This window comes from Lissotriton helveticus, chromosome 10, assembly GCF_964261635.1.
Source record: "Lissotriton helveticus chromosome 10, aLisHel1.1, whole genome shotgun sequence".
NCBI lineage: Eukaryota > Metazoa > Chordata > Amphibia > Caudata > Salamandridae > Lissotriton > Lissotriton helveticus.
Window position 1 is genome coordinate 445,254,662 of NC_136071.1, and position 20,886 is coordinate 445,275,547.

The window sequence follows — 20,886 nt, forward strand, 5'->3', positions numbered from 1 at the left end:
CACAATTTTACAAAATACAATTCCTCTATGCAAACAAACTCAATATGCTTCCTACACTGATTTAAAACACAGCTAACATCATTGTAAAGAGTCAAATTGACACCTGTGTCTAAGAATGCAGACAGGGATATGCTTCATGAAGCCTAGTCCACTGCACACTTAGATACAAGCCTCACCACCTAGGCTCCCCAGGAAAGCCCAAACATGTACCTTTTTTCCCCATATTTAAAAAGTGACGCATGTATGCGTCATTTTTTAAACCTTTGCGCCACATTATACTCAAAAATGTAAAAACCATTTATTTTCCCCAAAATCGTTTTTGACATCACATTTAGGAAACACAGCACAGATCATATTTACAATCATCTGCCTCACAGCAGGGATAAGACTGAGGCAAAATCTTGCACCTGCCTCACAACAGGAATAAGACTGAGGCAAACGCTTTCACATGGAGCTTCACAATTTTACAAAATACAATTCCTCTATGCAAACAAACTCAATATGCTTCCTACACTGAGTTAAAACACAGGTAACATCATTGTAAAGAGTCAAATTGACACCTGCGTCTAAGAATGCAGACAGGTATATACTTCATGACGCCTAGTCCACTGCACTCTTAGATACAAGCCTCACCACCTAGGCTCCCCAGGAAAGCCCAAACATGTACCTTTTTTCCCCATATTTAAAAAGTGGCGCATGTAGGTAGATGCGTCACTTTTTAAACCTTTGCGCCACATTATACTCAAAAATGTAAAAACCATTCATTTTCCCCAAAATAGCACAGATCCTATTTACAAACATCTGCCTCACAACAGGGATAAGACTGAGGCAAATGCTTTCACATGGAGCTTCACAATTTTACAAAATACAATTCCTCTATGCAAACAAACTCAATATGCTTCCTACACTGAGTTAACACAGGTAACATCATTGTAAAGAGTCAAATGTATTTCTATTAAACATGCACACATTCTTTATTCCTTTTAAAAAATGTAAAAACCATTTATTTTCCCCAAAATCGTTTTTGACATCACATTTACAAAACACAGCACAGGTCCTATGTAGAAGCATTCCATGTCACGACTAAAACTTCACAATTTTACAAAATACAATTACTCTATGCAGTAAAAACTTTTTACCAAGCATTATCAAAAAGCATGACACAAAGCAACATTAAAAAACCACAATTTGCTTCCAAATCTTCTCCATAGAGTATACAAGTCTCTATGTATATTAAATGAATCATAACTCACCTTTACAAATATTTTAGGAGATTCAGAACAGTGTCAGATACACACACCAATATTTCTTTAGCAGAGCAAAAGGTATGTTCTCCAGACACTGCAAACCATAAAGGCACAGAAAACCTCTAATTCTACACACATATTGCTCATGGTAACCAATCAAATCTCTTCCCTCTGTATTTTCAAACCAACATCCTTCCCCCCTCAGCCCTTTCTACCTGTTACCATAGCAACTCCCTCCTCACTGAGCTCCCAGGGTTAAAGGTTTATTCTACAATGTTGCAAATCACCTCATCAAGGATGTTTGACCTGCGAATACACCAGCTTTTCTGGTGCAAGGTTTCTTTAAATGACTTTTTTTTAACCATTCAAATTACTTCTTACACAGAACACAACCATGCACCCTAACTTTCAGTTTTCAACTATCTCATTCTACCAATCATTGCTTGTGATTCAAGAGCACTGAAACTCCACAGGTTTTTTCTTGCAAACTCCTATTGTTACAACTGCCATTGCTTCTCCACACTTCATCTGACTGCATCAGAATCTCCTCTCACCATGTATTCTGTCTGGATTATTGGACATAGCTATATCCACTGGGCTCAACGGTATGCAGCTACCAGAAATTTTCACAACCTTGACTTACCAAATGTGAAGATTAAATGGATTGGCCACAGAGGATTGAAATGTCACCAATTGATACCATTGGTGAAAACCTTTTTGCATTTGCCACACCCTGACCTTTTAATTGTGCACTGTGGAGGAAATGACTTGGGCACTTTGACTGGGGTAGGTCTGGAAATGCTTATAAAGGACACCTTTTATCAATTGATGGCACTTTTTCCTCAAACTGCCTTGGTATATTCCAATATATGCCAAAGGCAGAAATGGAAGTGGTCCAATCAATTTTGTCCACAATTTGAGAAAGCACGGAAACATGTGAATAAATCTGTTTCTGCTTACATGAGAGACTATGGAATGGGTTCAATATACAATAATAACTTGCGTTACAACATGCAAGATATCTACAGGGAAGATGGTGTGCACTTTTCAGATGAGGGGAATAGAATATTCCTCCTGAATTTAAGACTGTGCATTGGTACCTACTTGTAGGTACCTAAATCAGCCACAGAACCCAAAAGCCCTTTTCAGGGCTACCCTATCTCTGATCACTCCAAATGATTATCTTTTTCTAACTTTTTTCACTATTTTTCACCATAGTACGCTCCCCGGTACGCTTCCCGGTGCGCGTACCGGGCGCTCCCCCCGCGAAAAATAAAAACATTTTTTTTGTTTGCCTGTTTGGGCCTCCTAAGACCCCCTCAGAAAACCTAGAGGGTCAAGGAGTGCCTACGATGCCCCCTTATACCCATTCCCAATGTTGTTTGTCCTCCATTTTCTGTCTTAAATCTACCGAAACACAAAATGGAGGACTCCCGTAGCGCTGCCGGTACACGTACCGGGGGGCGCACCGGGAAACGCTCTAAAAAAATGTTAGAAGTTAATTTACATAAAAACCACTGGAGACACTTTCACCAAATATAGAATAGCTCATACTACATACCAATCCCTACCATTTTCCCAAATTCGATGGAATTCCATTGAGCCATTTAGCCTGTAGACCTCTCTAAATACCCTGAGGTAAATTACTTCACAAAAACACATCTGAAGTGTTAGAATTGACAACCAATTAAAATGTTACTTTCATTTTCTATTTTTTTTTCCTGACATTTGATTGGTTATGTACATGAATATAAATGAAAAATGAGAGGGAAACACGGCCATTTTGACTACAACTACCTGAGGTACATCTTGAAAGGATTTTCGCATTTTGTCTTCTTCACCTCTCTGTAAAGTAAGTTGATAATTTGTAGGGGGCACTTTAAGTTATTTTTTAAAAACGTTTTCTGATAGTTATTTACTGTCCCTCTGCTATAGTTATAGATAGAGATAGGCTCCTCTGTTATATTTATGGATTGACTTAGGCTTCTCTGCTATAATTATGAATTTACTTACGTTTCTTCACAGGCACTTTTTTATATTTCTACTTCCTGCCTGTTACCATACACTGCCCAAAGTTAACTTCACTGTTAAAAAATCAAAACTACCTGTCTGAACTTAAACCCAACAGTGCCATATTTCTACTGATTTTTTTTTAATGTAAATTTCAGCACAAAAATGGAAGGAGAACAGAACGTTTCCTTTGAAATTGTCCTAGAGATGAACAATGAGGAAATCATTGAACCCAATGACTTGGAATTTATGGATGAATCACGGGACCATGAACTTCTACAATGTGTAGAATCTGTGGATTTGTTAATTCAATATGAGGACGTTTCTGACAGTCAAATGTTGGAAGTTATGTTCACTCAAAAAGAGGACATTTCGGACAGTCAAATGTTAGACGTTCTATCAAATTTTGAAAATGAATCTCAAAAATAAATTAATATTTAATAATTCTAAAATTGTTTGAGACATTATTCATTTTATATGTAAATCTTAAACTACTACCAAATTGATTATAATGTAAAGTCAAACTTATAGTATACTGTGCAACTTTTTTGTTTTACATAGTAATTTTGCTCATAGATACTTCCTTTCTCCAACTATATTATCTCCAAAGTGTATTTGACATCTCTTTTTCATCTCCTGCCTCCATGTTCTATATGTTTTCCTGACAGACTATGGTATGGATTGCATATACCACAATAACTTCTATAACAACATGCAAATTATCTACAGAGTAAACGGTGTACATTGAATTTAAGACTCTGCATTGGTACCTACATGTTGGTACTTAAATCACCCACACAACACAACAACTCTATTCAGAGATACCCTACCTCTAAGCACTTTAAATTATTATTTTAGTGTTTCACTGAGTTTTCCCCATGTGTGGGGGTGGGGGAGGTGTGTGTGGGGGATGTGCGGGGTGTGTCTGTGAGGTGTTTATGTGTGTGTGTGTGTGTCTGGGGGGGATGAGGTGTATATCTGTGTGGGGTATGTGGGTGTGGGTGTGTAAAGTGTGTGTGTGGGTGTGGGTGTGTGGGGTGTTTCGGTGTAGGTGGAAGTGTGAGTGTGTGAGGTGTGTGTGGGGTGTGTGTGGTTGTGGGGAGTATGTGTATAGGATGTGTGTGTATGTGTGGGATGTGTGGATGTGTCTGTGAGGTGTGCGTGTGTGTGTGGGGGGGAGGTGTGTGGGGTGTGTGAGGTGTGTCTGTGAGGTATCTGTGTGTGCATGTGTGTGTGTTGGGGGGTGAGGTGTGTGTGTGTGTCTGGGTGTGTGGGATGTGTGGTTGTGGGTGTGGATGTGTAAGGTGTCGGTGTGGGGCTGTGGGGTGTTTGGGTGTGGGTGGAGGTGTGCGTGTGTGAGGTGTGTGTGGGGAGTGTGTGGGTGTGGGGTTGTGTGCGTGTGGGTGTGTGTGGAACGTACTTGTAGGTACCTAAAAAAGCCACAGAACCCAAAAGCTCTTTTCAGAGCTACCCTACCTGTAATCACTCAAAATGATTATTTTACACTATTATTTTCACTATTTTTCACCAAAGTACGCTCCCCGGTGCGCGTACCTGGCGCTCCCCCCGCAAAAATCGAAATAAAATTACATTTTTTTTTACCGGAGGGACCCTTTTATGGCCCCCACATCAAACCTAGGGGGTCAGGGGGGGGTGTACCCTGCCCCCTTTTGGTCATTTCCCCCTTTGTTTTTTGCCACCTCTTGTGTCTCGATCCTACCGTGACACAAGATGGCGGCCGCTGCGAACTGTTTCGAATGTTTACAGACACCCGAGAGCCAATCAGCTTCCTGTGCGCAGGTCGCGTTGCGCGCCCGGAGCGCTCCCCGGTACGCGCACCGGGGCGCGCTTACAGATATATAAATTTTTTTGAACCTAAATTACTCAAAATCCTCTGGAGCACATATCTTGAGACATAGCAAAGGCACATCGGGCTACCAGTCCCTACAATTTTGCCAAGTTTGGTGAAAATCCATTCAGCCGTTCGAGCTAAAAGTGCGACAGACCGCCCTATGGAAATTAACATGAGGAAAACACGTTTTGGGACCCCCCTTTTATCTCGGCCCCCGCTTGACGAATCCCCCCCAAACTTTCAGGGAAGGAGCGGAGCGCCGCGAGGCAAAGTTGCTGAAAAATTCAGGCTGATTCCTCAACCGGCGCCAAAGTTATTCCAAATAGAATGTTGCGATTTCCCTATGGAAATCGATCCTAACTATAACTACCTACTGGCGACCGCCAGTAGGTAATATATATATATATATATATATATATATATATATGTATATATATATATATATATATATATATATATATATATATATTTGCTGGTATGTCATTTTTAATAGTCAACTGAGAATCTAGATTGTTCTCAATGTCATATAGTATATTCAATTTATTGTTATGCCTGGTCTTAGCATTTTAAGCAACTAGCCCTCACATGTACTCATTCTCTTTTTTGTATACTTTTGATCCTCCTCTCCTTCTCTTTTGCTCTGATTACTTTCTATACTGTTCTGGCCGTTGTCTCTTGGTGCACCATAAACTATTGTGTTGCAGTTCCCTTTTGTTGTCTAGCTGCAGCAATGGGTGGTTCACTTTTTATAGGGTGTTGAATTGATTTTAACAAATTCAACACTAGCAAAATACCTGCACAGTTTCCTATGTTACTGCCTCCCTAAAATTATTTAATCTCACAGTTTTATAAAAGACCCTTCACATTGTATCAAATGTTTAAAGTCAGTGGATGTAATACATTGAACATAACTCAACGTGTTCTACTGATTTAGTGTAATGAACCATGAGGTGATATACTAAGAAACGAGCAGAAGAGAAACATGATTCATTCCGAGGCGATCACAGAAACTTGTGTAGAAAGACACAGTTGTACTTCTCCACTTGGGGAAATGGTGTTTGATATGTTATAAATGAAAATAACCATTCAGTTTCCTTTCCAATTAGCTTCATTGAGTAAATTAAGTCTGTTCAGAAGAGGTAAATATTGAGGTACTAAGGCTCCATCAATGTGTTGGACTGAATGTTCTATTACCTCACTCTTTATAATATGATTTTTTTTAACACCTGTCTAGTTGGTTTTACCTCAGGTCTTGCCTCTCATTCTGCAGGAATGCTTGCTGCTGGAACTAACAAAGGTAGAGTAGCAATGTGGAGAAAAGTGTCTACTGGCAGTCATAATTCTTGGAAGACAGAGGGGAAGGATTACTGGAAGCTCCAAACACCTACTGAACTGGATGGCAACATCACACAGATAGAGGTCAGTGCTAAAATTGAATGTCTGAAAGATAAAAAGTTAGAAATGAAGAACAATAGTGCACAAAAATGTTAATAGCTGAATATAAAGTTGATCCAGGGCTAAAAGGAATATCAGACAGATGGAGTAGACTGTAAATGTCACACTTAAAGGTGAAAACCAGAGGGGGCGTGGTTTGGAAGACTAAGATGGCAGACGCGTGAGCCTGTTGCTCTGTGCCAGCCCGATCACGATCCTGCAATTGCTGATTACACAGGGCGAACGAAAGCAAAAGTTTGACTACCCAGCAGACTCTGAGTGCCCGCAGCCTGAAGGAACCGGTTGGGGCTCTGGAATTGCCTCTTTTTCCAAACTACAGGAGACTGCTGAGCGACCGGGGAATATCAGGCTTCGCTGTGACCCGGAGACGGACCTCTGTTGACTGACACTGCGGGCTCCAGGGAAGTCCACAACAAGAAACTGCTGGATCAACGCAGTAGCGCTGTACCCGCAGAGGCATCACACTCCTCGGACAGCGTAAGTGTAGCCGCAGAGAGGTCTGGTGGCCTAGACAGTGGAGGCTGGTGGACAGGATAGTGCCTGGACCACTGCCAGACCAGATATGGTGGGGGCCCCCTGGTGGCTGCTAGACCGCACTCTGGCAGTGCCTGCAAATACCCTGGACCAAAGGAGGGCTGGTGAGGAGCAGCTGGCGGATGGCGGGAGGCCCCGGATATGAGCTACGTGTGCTGAGCAAAGCAGAGTCCCCCTGCACTCCTGTTTAATTGGTAGGTTGGAGTGGGGGCTGCAAAACCCAGATAGAGTGGGTCCACCACCCCTCCTCTCCCCTGCTTGCATCGCACCTGGGAGGCTTGCTACTGTGTCATGGACGGTGGACTCCGCTGAAGCGCCTGGTGGGAGATTTAGTTGCTGGAGCCCTGGGAGTCTTGTCCTGCATGGGACAGCTGTGCAGCCACACGTGAGGGCTGATTGCTATCGAGACAACTCGGGGCACACATCGGAGCCTGGTGGTGGTGTGGGACACTCCCTGGACTGGGGGGGGGGGGGGGGGGGGTTGGCAGTGGTGCTCCCTTTTGACTCTTGGCCCGATGCTCACTGCCATTGGAAATCAGTGCCTTCGGACTTTACCTGTCCGCCGGATATCTGGGATAGGCATGTGAGGTACTACTCCTCATACCCAGGAGGAACACGAAAGGTGATACCTGCTTTCCCCAAACATAAACCTGCCCTCCTGATCCTGCAACCGCCCTGGTACCCTACACACAGACCTGCAGCAAGCAGACCCTACAGGATCCCTGCACCGGGATGCCTTGCTTAAGGTCCTCTAGAGGCCCGAGCCGGATTAGGGCCTCGTCTGTTCGAGCCATCTGACTGTGCGATCCAACTCTGAGGAAGGGTGCACCCAGTTCCCTGCACATCGCAGCGATGGGGAAAGCTAGAGCGAAAACGACCGGAGCTCTGGTGGAACTAGGGGCTGTCACCCCAATCAACAGCAGGAGACCCAGTGCAAAAACAGTTAACTAAGATATTGGCAGCTATAGCATACACAAAATCTACCCTTCACCAAGATATAAGTACGGTGTCAGTGGGGCTGGGATTATTTTGCATGGAACATCATAAACTAGCGGAGAGAGTGGGAGTTGTTGAAATATCCATCGCTGATCTTCACTCCACGCTCCAATCGCTGGTATATCAAGTTAAGGAACTTTCTGAATGAGTTTGCACCTTGGAATTCAGTGCAGAGGACGCTGAAGGCCAGAACAGGAGGAATAATATCTGAGTGACTGGACTGCCTGAAGGAATAGAGGGCAAGGATATGGTATCCTTTCTTGAAACATGGCTCAGCGAAGTGGTAGCCCCGAAGGGCCTGTCCACCATCTACAGTCTTGAAAGACCCCACCGAGTCCCCGCCCGCCAGCTTTCGCCCGGCAGACCTTCACGCTCAGTGGTGCCGAGACTCTAGCACTTCAGAGATGGAGACACCCTCCTGCAGAAAGCAAGAATAGATAGCCCATTTATGGTCGATAACAGCCAGGTATCCATTTTTCCTGACTACACACCTGAGGTGCAACGATGTAGGGCATCATTTGTTGAAGTTAAGAGAGCACTCCGGAAGCGAGCCTGCAGTCCTCCTTGCTCTTCCCGGCCAGGCTCTGCATACAACTAGATGAAAAGACCCATTTTTGTGATGATCCTTGGGCAGCCTGGCAATGGATCGAAACCTACCGGGCTGGGAATCTACAACTGAAGGCAGGGCTGTCGCGGCCCGAGAACAACACTGTGGGAAACGGGCCAGGAGGCGGTCCAAACGAAGACCATCTAAGAAACCGACCTCGTCCCAAACTGAAAAAGAAAGGGTGGCAGCGCTTCAGGCAGTGGCCAAAATTATAAAGCCTAGAGACTCTTAATCGGACAGGGGGTTCCCTTCAGTGAAAGGCACAAGAGATTCTGACTCAGATCCCCCCAGGGCAGATAGTTTCCAGTTGCCAACCATCACCTCTAGGTCGGCTGATGACCTCTAAGTAAAGTGCTTGACCGGACAAGATCATGTTGAGAAGCGGGGTGGGCCACTCTGCTGGTACTGGGAGATGCCAAACTGGACACCGCTTCTGTATTTGTCGGCGTGGACCGGCTTGAGCTCCATGACTCGTGCATATCCATCTTGAAGGCTACACCCAAACTTAATTGGGGTCTTCTGTGAAAGTTCGATGTGGTGTTCACGGTTTGGGCGGCTGGCCGTCGCCAGACTGCTCTGGGAAAAGGGAGTTTGGCTTTGTTGGCCGTTTGTTTTAGTTTGTATTGTTCTGCTCTACTGCAGGGACGGTGCTAATTTGATTTTGGAGGCCTGAGGGGGGCAGAGATGGGGGGTCGGGGTAGAGACTGATCTCCTGTACATGTCATCTGTACCTTGCACACTGAAATTCCTGACGTGGAATATCAAGGGGATGGGGTCGGTGTCGGATTCTGTAGATCTGTCCCGAACGTCAAGACATGCTGAACCAAAATCCACAGGAGCGAAAATGTAGTCTCTTCACTGTAGTAGGGTATAGCCACCTCAGACCACTGAGACAAACTGAGGATAGACTGATACCCCAAGGAGCGGAGTGACACGGAAGGACCACCTGGGCGTCTTTCAGGGGAGATTAGTTGAGGGCGGGCAATCCTGCAGCTGGGAGAGAAAAATAGAAGAAAGGAGATTAATCAGAGGTAAATTATTATGCAGCATTAATGTTAATTTACCTTGTATGCTAACCCAGACTTACCGGCATCTGGCGGTGAAGGGCTTAAATACAGACATCTTGACAATGTAGTACTTTATCACTAACACCTTGTATAAGGACACTTTGTCCATGTGGCAGACACCTTAGCAGAATGGAGTTGATAAAGTCTCTTCAAAGAAGGAGTGTGGTAGGTTTCTTGGCAGAGTTGTAAATGGGGAATGTCTCTCCAAATAAAAAGGAAACAATTCAACAAAAGGACTTCCTGAAATCCGGTATGAAGAGTATAGTCTTCCGAGGATTAGAATGCTCTAAAATCCTTTATAAATAGCAGGAATCAAGATTAATAGGATTTCTTAATTCTTTCACACAAAAAAAAATTAAAGGTCAAAGTTATCCGACACGATCATCATACTCAATTGACTCTCCAGTGAAAATAAATGCATGCATAAATAAATTAAAAAAATTACCTTAGCCTCGGTAACGTTTCCGTATTACTCCGCACTAAAAAGCAAAAATGTGAAAGTGCAGAAAACTGAATAATCCAAAAACTTCAGAGCGACTCGCGCCAACACAGGGAAAAAGGCAAAACACGCCTCACGTCCGAGGCGGAAGGAAGCAGAATCAGGGAAACACCCTTGCGTTCGAAAATGAACCGCTTTATGCAGTACGTGAGCAAAAATGCAGAACGCGAGCAGAGTCAGAAAAAGGCAGCACAATAAAAAGGCTGCTAATCCAAAAGATTAATTGGTAAAGAAGGTAGGCGATGGTAGCGCTGGGAAGCCAAAGGACTATTCCAGGGAGGAGAATGACTCGAAGCAGGAACGGCACAGAAGTCTCCAGCAAGCACTCGAGCAAACAGGAAAAGGTGTGTGGTCCAATACAGGAAGAGAAGCCAAGCACCTGATGTCCTGAGCTGACCGCCTATATACTGAAACAGGTCAGCTGATCGCCACTAGAGCAGTCTAGGTAGGCATACAAGTTGTGAGCCCTCACAAGGCATTCTGGGACTGGTAGTCTTATGGTCTGACAGAAAAGGGAAGGGTGCAAGAGGCCTGACGGCTGACAGTCGGTGTCCAAATGACATAACATACATAGATATCTACGAAGGAGGGAGGTACAGTTCGCCCTCCTGCAAGAGACACCTCTTATACAGTCTGAAGTGGAGAAATTGCATAGATGTTGGAGGGGGCAGATCTATGCAACCACATACTCTGCATTTGCATGGGTAGTGTCAATTTGGATACTTGCAGGAATACCCTTCGAACCACTTAATACCTTGGTTGACAAGGAGGGTAGATATGTATTTGTGAAAGGAAGGCTGCTTAGGCGTGAGATCACATTGGGTACCGCACACGCCCCTAACCAGGAACAGGGTCTCTTTCTCCAAGGCATCTCGGCTCATATGGCAGGGGTAGACATGATGTTAGGAGGGGATTTCAACTGCGTAGCTGACAGCACCTTAGATTGGTCGCACCCCCTACTGCTGGGAGTCCAGGCTTACCGTACTATGGCAGCACTGAAGGCCTGGATAGGACACTGGGGGGTTGGACGATGTATGGAGGATACAACACAACATCAGTATGACAAAGACTATTCATATTACTCATCCATGCATAAGTTACATACGAGGATTGACGCCTTCCTGCGTTCTCCTGGTCTAGGTCACTCTATCACACACACACGGAATACCCTGGTCGTACCTTCTCAGACTTTAGTCCAATATTATTGTCCTTCCAACCCCTGGGGAAATGACCCCTGATCCCACTGTGGTGGCTTAACCCGTTGATGTTGGAAGGTCCCTGTTTCTGGGAATCCCTGGCATGACCATTAACACTTACTTTTCCGTAAATGCGCATACAGCATTCACAACACTGGTTGAGTGGGAGGCGTTTAAGGTAGTGATGAGGGGGTTCTGCCTGTGACAGTCAATTGCGGCTCAGCAGGAACTACATCAAGAACAAAGAACCTTGGAAGACAAATTACCTAGACAATATGCAAGGCCCTGACACCACAAACGGGAACTATTGAAGAATACCTGAGTAGTCTATCATCAGGCCCATGAAAGACTGAGGTGCCACGACTACAGGGGGTACCTCACTAGAGTGCAGGAGGAAGATGGCAGACCTGGGCGCTTACTGGCCTGGTTGATTAGACCAGAGAAGCATGGCTCTCCAATCACGCATATTTGCAAAAGCGCAAATCATCCTGTTCATGACCCAAAGGCCATTAACACCCTGTTTAGAGACTATTATGACTCCTTGTATACAAGGCCCCACCAAGTGCCCCAGGAGGAACAACAACTCTTTCTAACATTACTCCCTCTTAAACTACTGGACTGGCAAAACAGATCTGCATTGGGTGGTCCGAGAGAAATTCAGGAAATGCTGGCAAACATTAAGAGTATGGCCACAGGCAAGATCCCGGGCCAAGATGGTCTCCCCGCTGAATTTTACTCTGCATACACTTAGACACTGGCTCCCCACCTAGGGACTCTGTATGCAGAATCACTAAGACTTGGGCAGCTTCCTGCGTCCACAAGGAATGCCCTAGTGATCCCACTCTCTAAGAAGACCACCCAGGGATCCTACATCACAGAATTCCGACCACACTCCATGCTTAATTTGGACTTAAAAATCCTTAGCAGAGTACTAGCGCTCCACCTATTACCACACATGTCGACACTCATCCACCCGGAGCAGGATGGTTTTATCCCCACCCGGAATAGATCGTTCAACGTTCATAGGCTGTACAGGGTGCTCTACCATCCCGGGGTCAACTTATACCAGGATCGGCACATCTGTCAATAGACCTCGAGAAGGCTTTTGACGCTATACAGTGGGATTTCCTGCTATAAATTATGCAACACATGGGATTGGGGGACAAGTGGATGAAGTGGGTCAAAATACTATTTGAACACCTCAAGGCCAGAGGTAATACAGGCAAGATGATATCCACACAATATCGAATCTTCCGTGGTACCCAACAGGAGTGCCCACTGTCACCCCTTTTATTTGCTCTGGCGATAGAACCCTTTGCAGCGTTGTTCCGACAGGGAGGTGGAAGAGTGGGCCTGACGGTTGGGGGAAGAGTACATATCATCTCACTTTATGCAGATGATCTCCTGATCTATCTTAATGATGCGGTGTGAGGTTCTGAAGTGACGCTTGTAATCTTGAGCAGATTTGAACAAGTGTCCGGCCCAAAGGTTAATATAAACATGACTTATTTGTTCCCCACTTTTCCGAACCTTCCACGCCCACTGTATCTCCCACTGGACCTCAACTGGGCCCCCTCCTCCTTCAGATACCCAGGGCTACACATCTTCCACTCCTTGGAGGATTTGAGAGAGGTGAACCAACAAGAGCGTTTGGAGCCCTTCAAACTTGTGTACCCTTCTGGTACTCCCTTTTCCTCCCGATAATGGCCAAGTATCCCTGCCAAAGATGGTCATGCTGCCACGCCTTTTATATTTCTTTCCTAACCTCTGAAAGGTGGTACCCGCTGGATGGTTCGAACAAATAGATTCCCCGCTGCGAGAACTTAGATGGGAGAGGGGGCGTCGGAGGATGTCCTTAGCAATGTTGCACCGTCCTATAACAGATGGAGGTCTGGGGGTACCAAATTTCGAGCTTTACTTCCTAGCTGCCAAACTACAATGGCTGGCACAATGGCTATTGGGCCTAGGTCCAGAGGGGAAGCACTTGACAAACTCTGGCGACCGCACAACACTATTGATAGCTAGAATGCTAGACCCATCGCTGATTATCCCCCACCGATCTGTGCTACAAACCACCGCCCTGCAGTGTTGAAAACGCTGCGTGGCCAAAAAAGTGGAAGCCACTCTGTACGCCCCAGCACAGCCCCTGATAGGCCTACCATATGGCAACCCTAGGACGATATTTACCTCTGACCAATTATCAGCTTGGACGGGGGTGGGTTTGGAGTCTGTGGGGGATTGCTATCAGCAAGCTACCCTCGCTCCGCTGGAAGACCTGGTTGAGAGCATCGGACCCCAGGCAGGACAATTCCTGCAGTATGAGACTCTGATTGGAACGTTTAAAGGGCTGTGGAACAACGGACGAGAAAAACCCACAACTCATGTGGTATTGCAGGCCATTCTCACTCTAGGAGGAGATAGACTCCAGGTAAAATGGTTTTATACCTCCTTATCTGAAGTGTTCCATCCCCCCTTACAAAACCTGCGTAATAATGGGAAATTATATTACACAAGGAGATTTCAGACCCGGAGTGGGGTAAAATTTTGTCAGACCATAAACAGGTCTCTTGTTAAATATATACAGTTCAAGGGCCCTCACACGCACCTCACCCACCGGCATAAAGGCAAAAAGATCTCCGCCAAGTAGGCCCCATCACTGGTGCCTGATCGGGTATTGCACGCCAACCCGATAAGGAGCAGACCCGATGATGAAGCAAGACGCCTAGCTGGCTGGGTGTGTGAGCGTCTTTTTCCGAAGGAGAGGTGCCCTCTCCATCCCATCTTGTAACTCGCGGATCTCCTTGAGCATCCGCACCTGACACTCCTAAATCCTGCATCCTCTGTTAGGAACTGCATACTGTTTTTGTACTACTGTTATCCCAGACATGTGTGCTGGACCTGGTTAAATAACAGTCCGTTCTACCCCTCCTTTGTTTCGCACTGGAGGTTCCATGTCTGGTATGGAGTCTTACTCCTAGGATTGTTAGTCCTTTAGGCAGCTCTCACAAGAGACTCCAACTGAGCACATTTGTCGCAATCATTCTCAGTTTGACATAGATACTGATTCTTCTACCCAGTGGAGAGAAGGTGCACAGCCCTTTTGTGAAAGTCCACACAAGGCAACCCTCTCCCTCCTGCCCATAGAGGCCATCATGATATTGTTTTGAGATGCAGAATCTACAGCAATGCCTACAATGCCTACAAACAACCCCTCCAGACAAATCTCATAATTCTTTTCTGCATATTCAGTACATTCCAGGGGTAGACCAGGAGTGAGTGGGAAATATAGAAGACCCTGTGCAGAATGTTCATTTTGAGCACGTTTACAAACCGCCATCTATAATATAAGGATAGTGACCTTCAAATACTTATAGAATTGTCTTTAAACAGCTGACCAGTTAGCCACATTCAGCTCTCAAGCTTTTCACTTGTATCAGAGCCCATGAATTGGAGGTAATGGTTTTCCTATCTGAACAAGAAAATAAATTTCAAACTGGCTGCAGTTTGAAAGAGGGGTGGGGGTTGGGGGGTTTGACTTATTCCGAATTTTCAGTTTTTGTCCTTTGGCCTTGAAGGCAGGAACTTTCTCAAAGTGTTCTAGCTCCTCCAGAACCTTTGCGAGGAATTCCTCTGGCTCTGGATAAGACCGTGACAGTAAAATGTCATCAGCAATGAGGCTGAGCTTATGGTCTCTCCCCCAAAAGGGAAACCCTTAATGTCTGTGTTAGTTGTAATCCTAATGGCCAATGGTTCCACAGCCAGTGCAATCAGAGGGGCGAGAAGGCCTGCCTGGTATCCCCCAAAGTATGAAAGTGCTCAACATCTGGCTGTTTATCTTGAAGGCTGCTTCAGTGGCCTTATATTACGATTTAGTCCTTCATTTGCCTCTCTATCTTGTTGAGGACAGCTTCAAAGAAAATCCTACCTAATGCGATGAATTATTTTCTCAGCATTTAATGAACGTAGCAGGAATTTTGAGTCTGCTTCTGCTGCCCTTTTTCACTAGGTAGGCCAAACACCTCATTTTATTTTTCTCGCCTTTGCCCCCACTTCAGTGTCTAGGTTTCTTCCCTCCAACATTAGGAATACCACCAGTACACATCCACTGTGTGCACAGGAACTGGCCAAGGGCTTCCAAAATGGAACCCATGTGCCTTCATTACTCTGGTGCACCCATACACACAATGCATGTACCACACAGGCCATATACAAATGCACATAACTTGAATTGTTAGCGCTAGGATCATCGCTAGTGCACAAAAGCATAACTTTACGCAAGTGTGCCTATTGATGTCCACTCCAGTGACAAAGGTAAAAAGGTCTGGTAAAAACTATGGATTCACAAAACACAATATGCTGCCTCCATCACTGTCTTTGCTAAACCCATGACCGGGCTTGTAGTAGACTTCCAGTAAGAGAAGGAGCACTCCGTGCACCCCTCCAGGTAACAGGTTCTGGACCTTACTTATGTTACTGGGGTGGCCGAGAAAATCAAAGCTCAGGATAACAGATGCTCACCACTTGGCAGAGGAACACAACTGCACACCATACAGGGGACACTCCTGTCCCACAAATCTGCCTTGGACTGACTTTACTAGCTTGTTGGGCAGCTATCTGACATTGCTATGGATAGTACTTAAATAAAGCTTTCCGTTCAGCGAGTTCTATATTTCTCTCTAACAAATCAGAATTTCGCGTACTTTGATTCTGCGTCTGTGATACTCAAGATCTTTTTTGAGACCGCCTCAAAGTACAGAAGTTTACTTAAGTGCATAGGGAATGGATAAAATACAGATTCCGTGATGTACAAAATGTGTTCTTTTTCTGTTTTCTAAGAGAAAGCAATTGTTGGTATACTCGACTTTAAATGAGGATTATTCCACTGTTCTATCGAGCCAAATAAAGAAGATTTCTGAGATTCATGTTGTTACCGGCTGTGTTAGAAATCCTTTTCAACCTATAAAATAAACTATACCATTGATAGAATATAGTATCTAAAATTAAGTTTATAATTCTGATAAAAGGACCTGTGCTCTAAGATTCCTTTCCAATGACATAGGACTTTTAGTATCCTTCTAATTAAATTGAAGATGTTTGCTTGGCGTTTTTGTCAGCTTTGGAAGTGAACAAAGCTCATTCAGGTCATTTGCCCCTGAACATATACAAGTCTATGATATGAGAGTGTCTTTTTATAGGATCATCCACCAAAAGATTTGTGTTTTTGGGTTGTGTGCTTCCACTGAGCTCATTTAAATTTGACCCTATTGTATCATGTGAGTATTGTTCTCTTAAACATTAGAGCTGAAGAGTTTATTACAGAAAGTTGAGGGACTGTTGCATGGAAATGCTAACAATTTGTATGGTGTTACTCAGATAATGTTAAGACCCAAGTCATCATCCCTCATATATATTTGAAGCTATAAACATGTATCATTCCATAATTAGTTTTGAGGACTTTATAATAGGACCAACAGATTTTCTTTCATTGCCTGACATCTAATTTTCCCAGGATGAAACGTAATTTGTCTTTTTTTTTCTCTTATACAGTGGGGCTCTGGGGACAACCTTCTGGCTGTGAAGAACACTAGTTCAGTGCTGATTCTAAGCGAACAGGTGATGTCTTCTCACTTTCACCAGCAAGTTGCTGCTACGCAAGTGGCCCCGACCCAGCTCCATCTCACTTACTTCAGCTCGGGGGTCCAACACAGCCTGCGCACTGAGATTTATGTAAAAGGAGTCTTTGTAACAAAGGTTTGTATTACCAATAGCTAAATACATCTATCCTCAGTTTCACCCTTATACTCTGAAGTTATCATTAACTAATTCTGCTCCTTTTCATTGTTAACTAGTTATATGTCTGAGTCCACAGCTTTATAATAGTGAGAAACATGAGGCCTGTTTCATAAGTCCTTCTTATACTGTTCATTTTCCAAAACTTGCTGCTCTATTGTTTTTTCTCAGATTTATTTGACTCTTGAGGAGCATTTTAGTTTGTTTCTTTTCCCATGGGAACGTTTTGTTTTCCGTTATATATTTATCCACGAATAGTGATTTTAGCAAATGCCTCTCATTCCAGTGCATCATTTGCCATCTCATTTCCTTTCACTAGGGCTGCTCCTGCTTACTGTGTGAACAAAATAGTCCTTAAAATCTGCTCATAGCAAACACAAATGAAGGATTTAGGTTTTTCAGGTAATGGTAGACTTTACCCGGAGGCACCTAACACTATGTACATGTAAAAGTGTCCACTATGAGTCAGTATACCATGGTCAGTCAGGGCTAACTGTTCTTGGTTTTATACATTTGTCACACCCATATTTTTCTTTATTTTGGACTCATTAATATGGTTAGAAATCTACTTGGAAGTTCCCTGGATAAAAGAGAACCCTACAAGTGAGATTGGTTGCAAAAATGGTTCAAATAGGTCGGTACTCTTTTATGTTGCTAGAGAAGGAGTCAGACAAAGAGACAGAAGCAAATTATTGAAAGTGAAGGAAATGGTTTTAATCATAGTCTTCAATTTAAACATATATTCAAATGAAAAAACTATTTTCTCTTAGTTGTTTATGAACCATCTACTAATTGAAGTTTTTAGCCAGTAAACTGGGTTCATGCTGTATTCTAAAGACAACTAACTTTGGGCTTTAAGAATGAGAGGTGGTATCTGTTAGAAACTGGGTATATGGTTGGTAGAGGTATGCACCCTTTCCAAGCAGGAACCAGAATCCTAGTCAGGGTAAGTCAATAACCTACTCTAAATTAACAGGAAATGTGTAAAGTATTTGTGCACACAACACATAGTAACACAGTGAAAACACCACAAAAGGACTCCACTCCAGTTTAGAAAAATAGGGCATAAAGTTATATATAAAACCAGACCAAAACAACGAAAATCCAATCACTAGAAGTCGAGATATTAATTTTTAAAGATTAAATGGAAAATAGGCTGCACTCTTTTTTTAAAAAAAAATATTTTATTGAACAAAGCAGAGTAAGTAATCAGTTGGCAGTCGTGAAATACAAAAATAGACATAGAAGGCATACATTACAAGTGCGAGTTAGGGGAGGACCAATCCTGGTCATCGCCATTTCAGTTGTAGGGGAAGTACAAAGTTCGCCTCTATATACATTCCAATGACCTCATTTCTTATCCCAAGTTCCAGGACACCCCCTGACCTTGTAGACAGTTTTTTCAGACAACATACATGTATCCATTGAAGCAACCCATGTGATCAAGAGTGGTTTGTTTGGTGAGCCCCATTGCATTGCTATTTCACGTTTTAATAGGAGAAAGCCCAGGGCCGCCCATTGTCGTTCCAGCGCAGTCAGATCTGTGGGGTAGGCTGCAATCTTGACCGAGCATTCGCCACAACTACCACTGCTCATATCACAACAGACGTACCCACCCAACAGGACAGACTCCTCCTAGACTTCCTCTTGACGACAGCAGTCAAGTCAGTCCTGGCGAAATGGAAAGATACTTCCAAAGTCACATTCAAAGGGTGGCTGAACTGGGTAACTTTTCTCAGAGGGGCGGACAACATTGCACTCAGACACACACCATGGAAGAACCCCAACAGAGGATTGTGGGCGAAACTAGACATATTCCTTAACCCTTACAATCCGCCATGAAAAACAAAAATCCAGAACCAAACCAGCCAAACATGATTCCAAGGCGACCTGTCGAACTGACACTAAACAACCGCACGTCAATTTTATGTTCTATGTCACGTTTTTTGTATGTTCCAACTAAACTGCAACCACCCGCACCAACCTATATGTTCAATGTTATATGGGTGCAAGAACGAAGGGCAGACTCGAGACGACTGTACAACCAATCTCCGAACGAGATGTAAGCACAACTACCATTGAAACCCGGAGGGCCCTATGTAAATGCCCGACTAACCGTCTGTTGTATGTCACTTTGTACTCTGTAACATGTAAATACCAATTAAAACATTTTTTACAAAGAAATAAATAGCACTCAAAGAGTTGATTGGTTGCGCTGAACCGGGACAAAGTCAAGAGTTCAGGCTGCCCGCTATGGTGCGTAGGCCGGTTAAAGGACCCACTCAGGGCCCGCTGTGCAAAAGTACCATAATACTTGTCGCAAGAGAAGATGCTTCGATGATCCCCTTGCAGTTGGGGTGTTGCGCTGGATTTCTTCACGCAACTGCAGAATTGTGTCGGTTCCCCTGAGCGAAGTGCTGGTTCTGAGTGTGGCAGCTCTGAATGCGATGCACTGGGTTAATCCACACTGGAGGGGTGATGCGTCCATGCGGTACAGAGATCTGGCCTAAATCCATCGTTTTTTTGCTCTTTGCTCACCCTGCCATTCCAGTTTGGACCCAGCCATATGCAAATCAGTCTTGACCCTACACCCAATGGAAACAGTCCAGCCCGAACTGCCAGGCCAGGTCCTCCCTGGACGGGAAACAAGCATCCTAGGACCGGTTTCGGGCTTTCAGCCCTCATCAGCCAGGATAGCTTGACTCCAGTTTCATGGAGAGCACGGAACCCACGTCTGGGCATACTCGTCCTACTCGGGGTGACAAATGCAAAAAATACAATTGATGGACAGAATGCAGAACAATGTCATACATTCACCCTAGTACAGAGATCTGGGTCTAAATCCAACCTTTTTTTGCTCACCATGCCATTCCAGTTTGGACCCAGCGAAACTGGTCCCAGGAGGCTTGTTTCCCGTCCAGGGAGGACCTGGCTTGGCAGTTCAGGCTGGACTGTTCCCAGAAGGAACAGGGTCAAGACTGATTTGCATATGGCTGGGTTCAAACTGCGGTGGTGTGGTGAGCAAAGGAATGATGGATTAAACCCTGATCCTTGTGACTGGGGGTGAATGTTTGCATTGTCCAGCATTCCGTCCATCAATTGTTTATTTTGCATATGTCGCCCTAAGGGGGAAGGGTATGCCCAGATGTGAGTGCCTTGCTCACTCCACCACTGGATTCAAGCTAGCCTGGCTGATGAAGGGTGATGCCCTGAAACCGGTCCCAGGATGCTTGTTTACGGTCCAGGGAGGACCTGGCTTGGCAGTTTGGGTTGGACTGTTCCCACAAGGAATAGGGTCTAGACTGATTTGCATATGGCTGGGTCAAAACTGGGGTGGTGTGGTGAGCAAAAGAATGATGGATTAAACCCAGATCCTTGTGACTGGGGTGAATGTTTGCATTGTACAGCATTCCGTCCATCAATTGTTTCTTTTGCAACTTTCTAAAAGTGGCATTTTCAGAACTGCAGTTTAAACACCAACTTCACCATCAGTTGTGTTTTTAAATAGTGAGTCCAGAGACACCAAATTTGGGGGCCCCATCTCTTCCCAATAAGAAATTACACTTAACAAATGTAATAAGGCAATCCCAATGTTATCCTGTGGGAGAGATAGGCCTTGCAATAGGGAAAAAC

General features: G+C 44.5%; 1 protein-coding gene across 1 annotated transcript in view; it reads left to right on the forward strand.

Moving 5' to 3' along the window:
* Positions 1 to 20,886, forward strand: part of IFT140 (intraflagellar transport 140) — a 1,386,753-nt gene that overhangs the window by 388,142 nt on the left and 977,725 nt on the right. The window contains exons 9-10 of the mRNA XM_078662938.1: positions 6,380 to 6,528; positions 17,011 to 17,214. Of these exons, the coding sequence (XP_078519064.1) occupies positions 6,380 to 6,528; positions 17,011 to 17,214 (353 nt within the window). The remainder of the gene's footprint in view (positions 1 to 6,379; positions 6,529 to 17,010; positions 17,215 to 20,886) is intronic.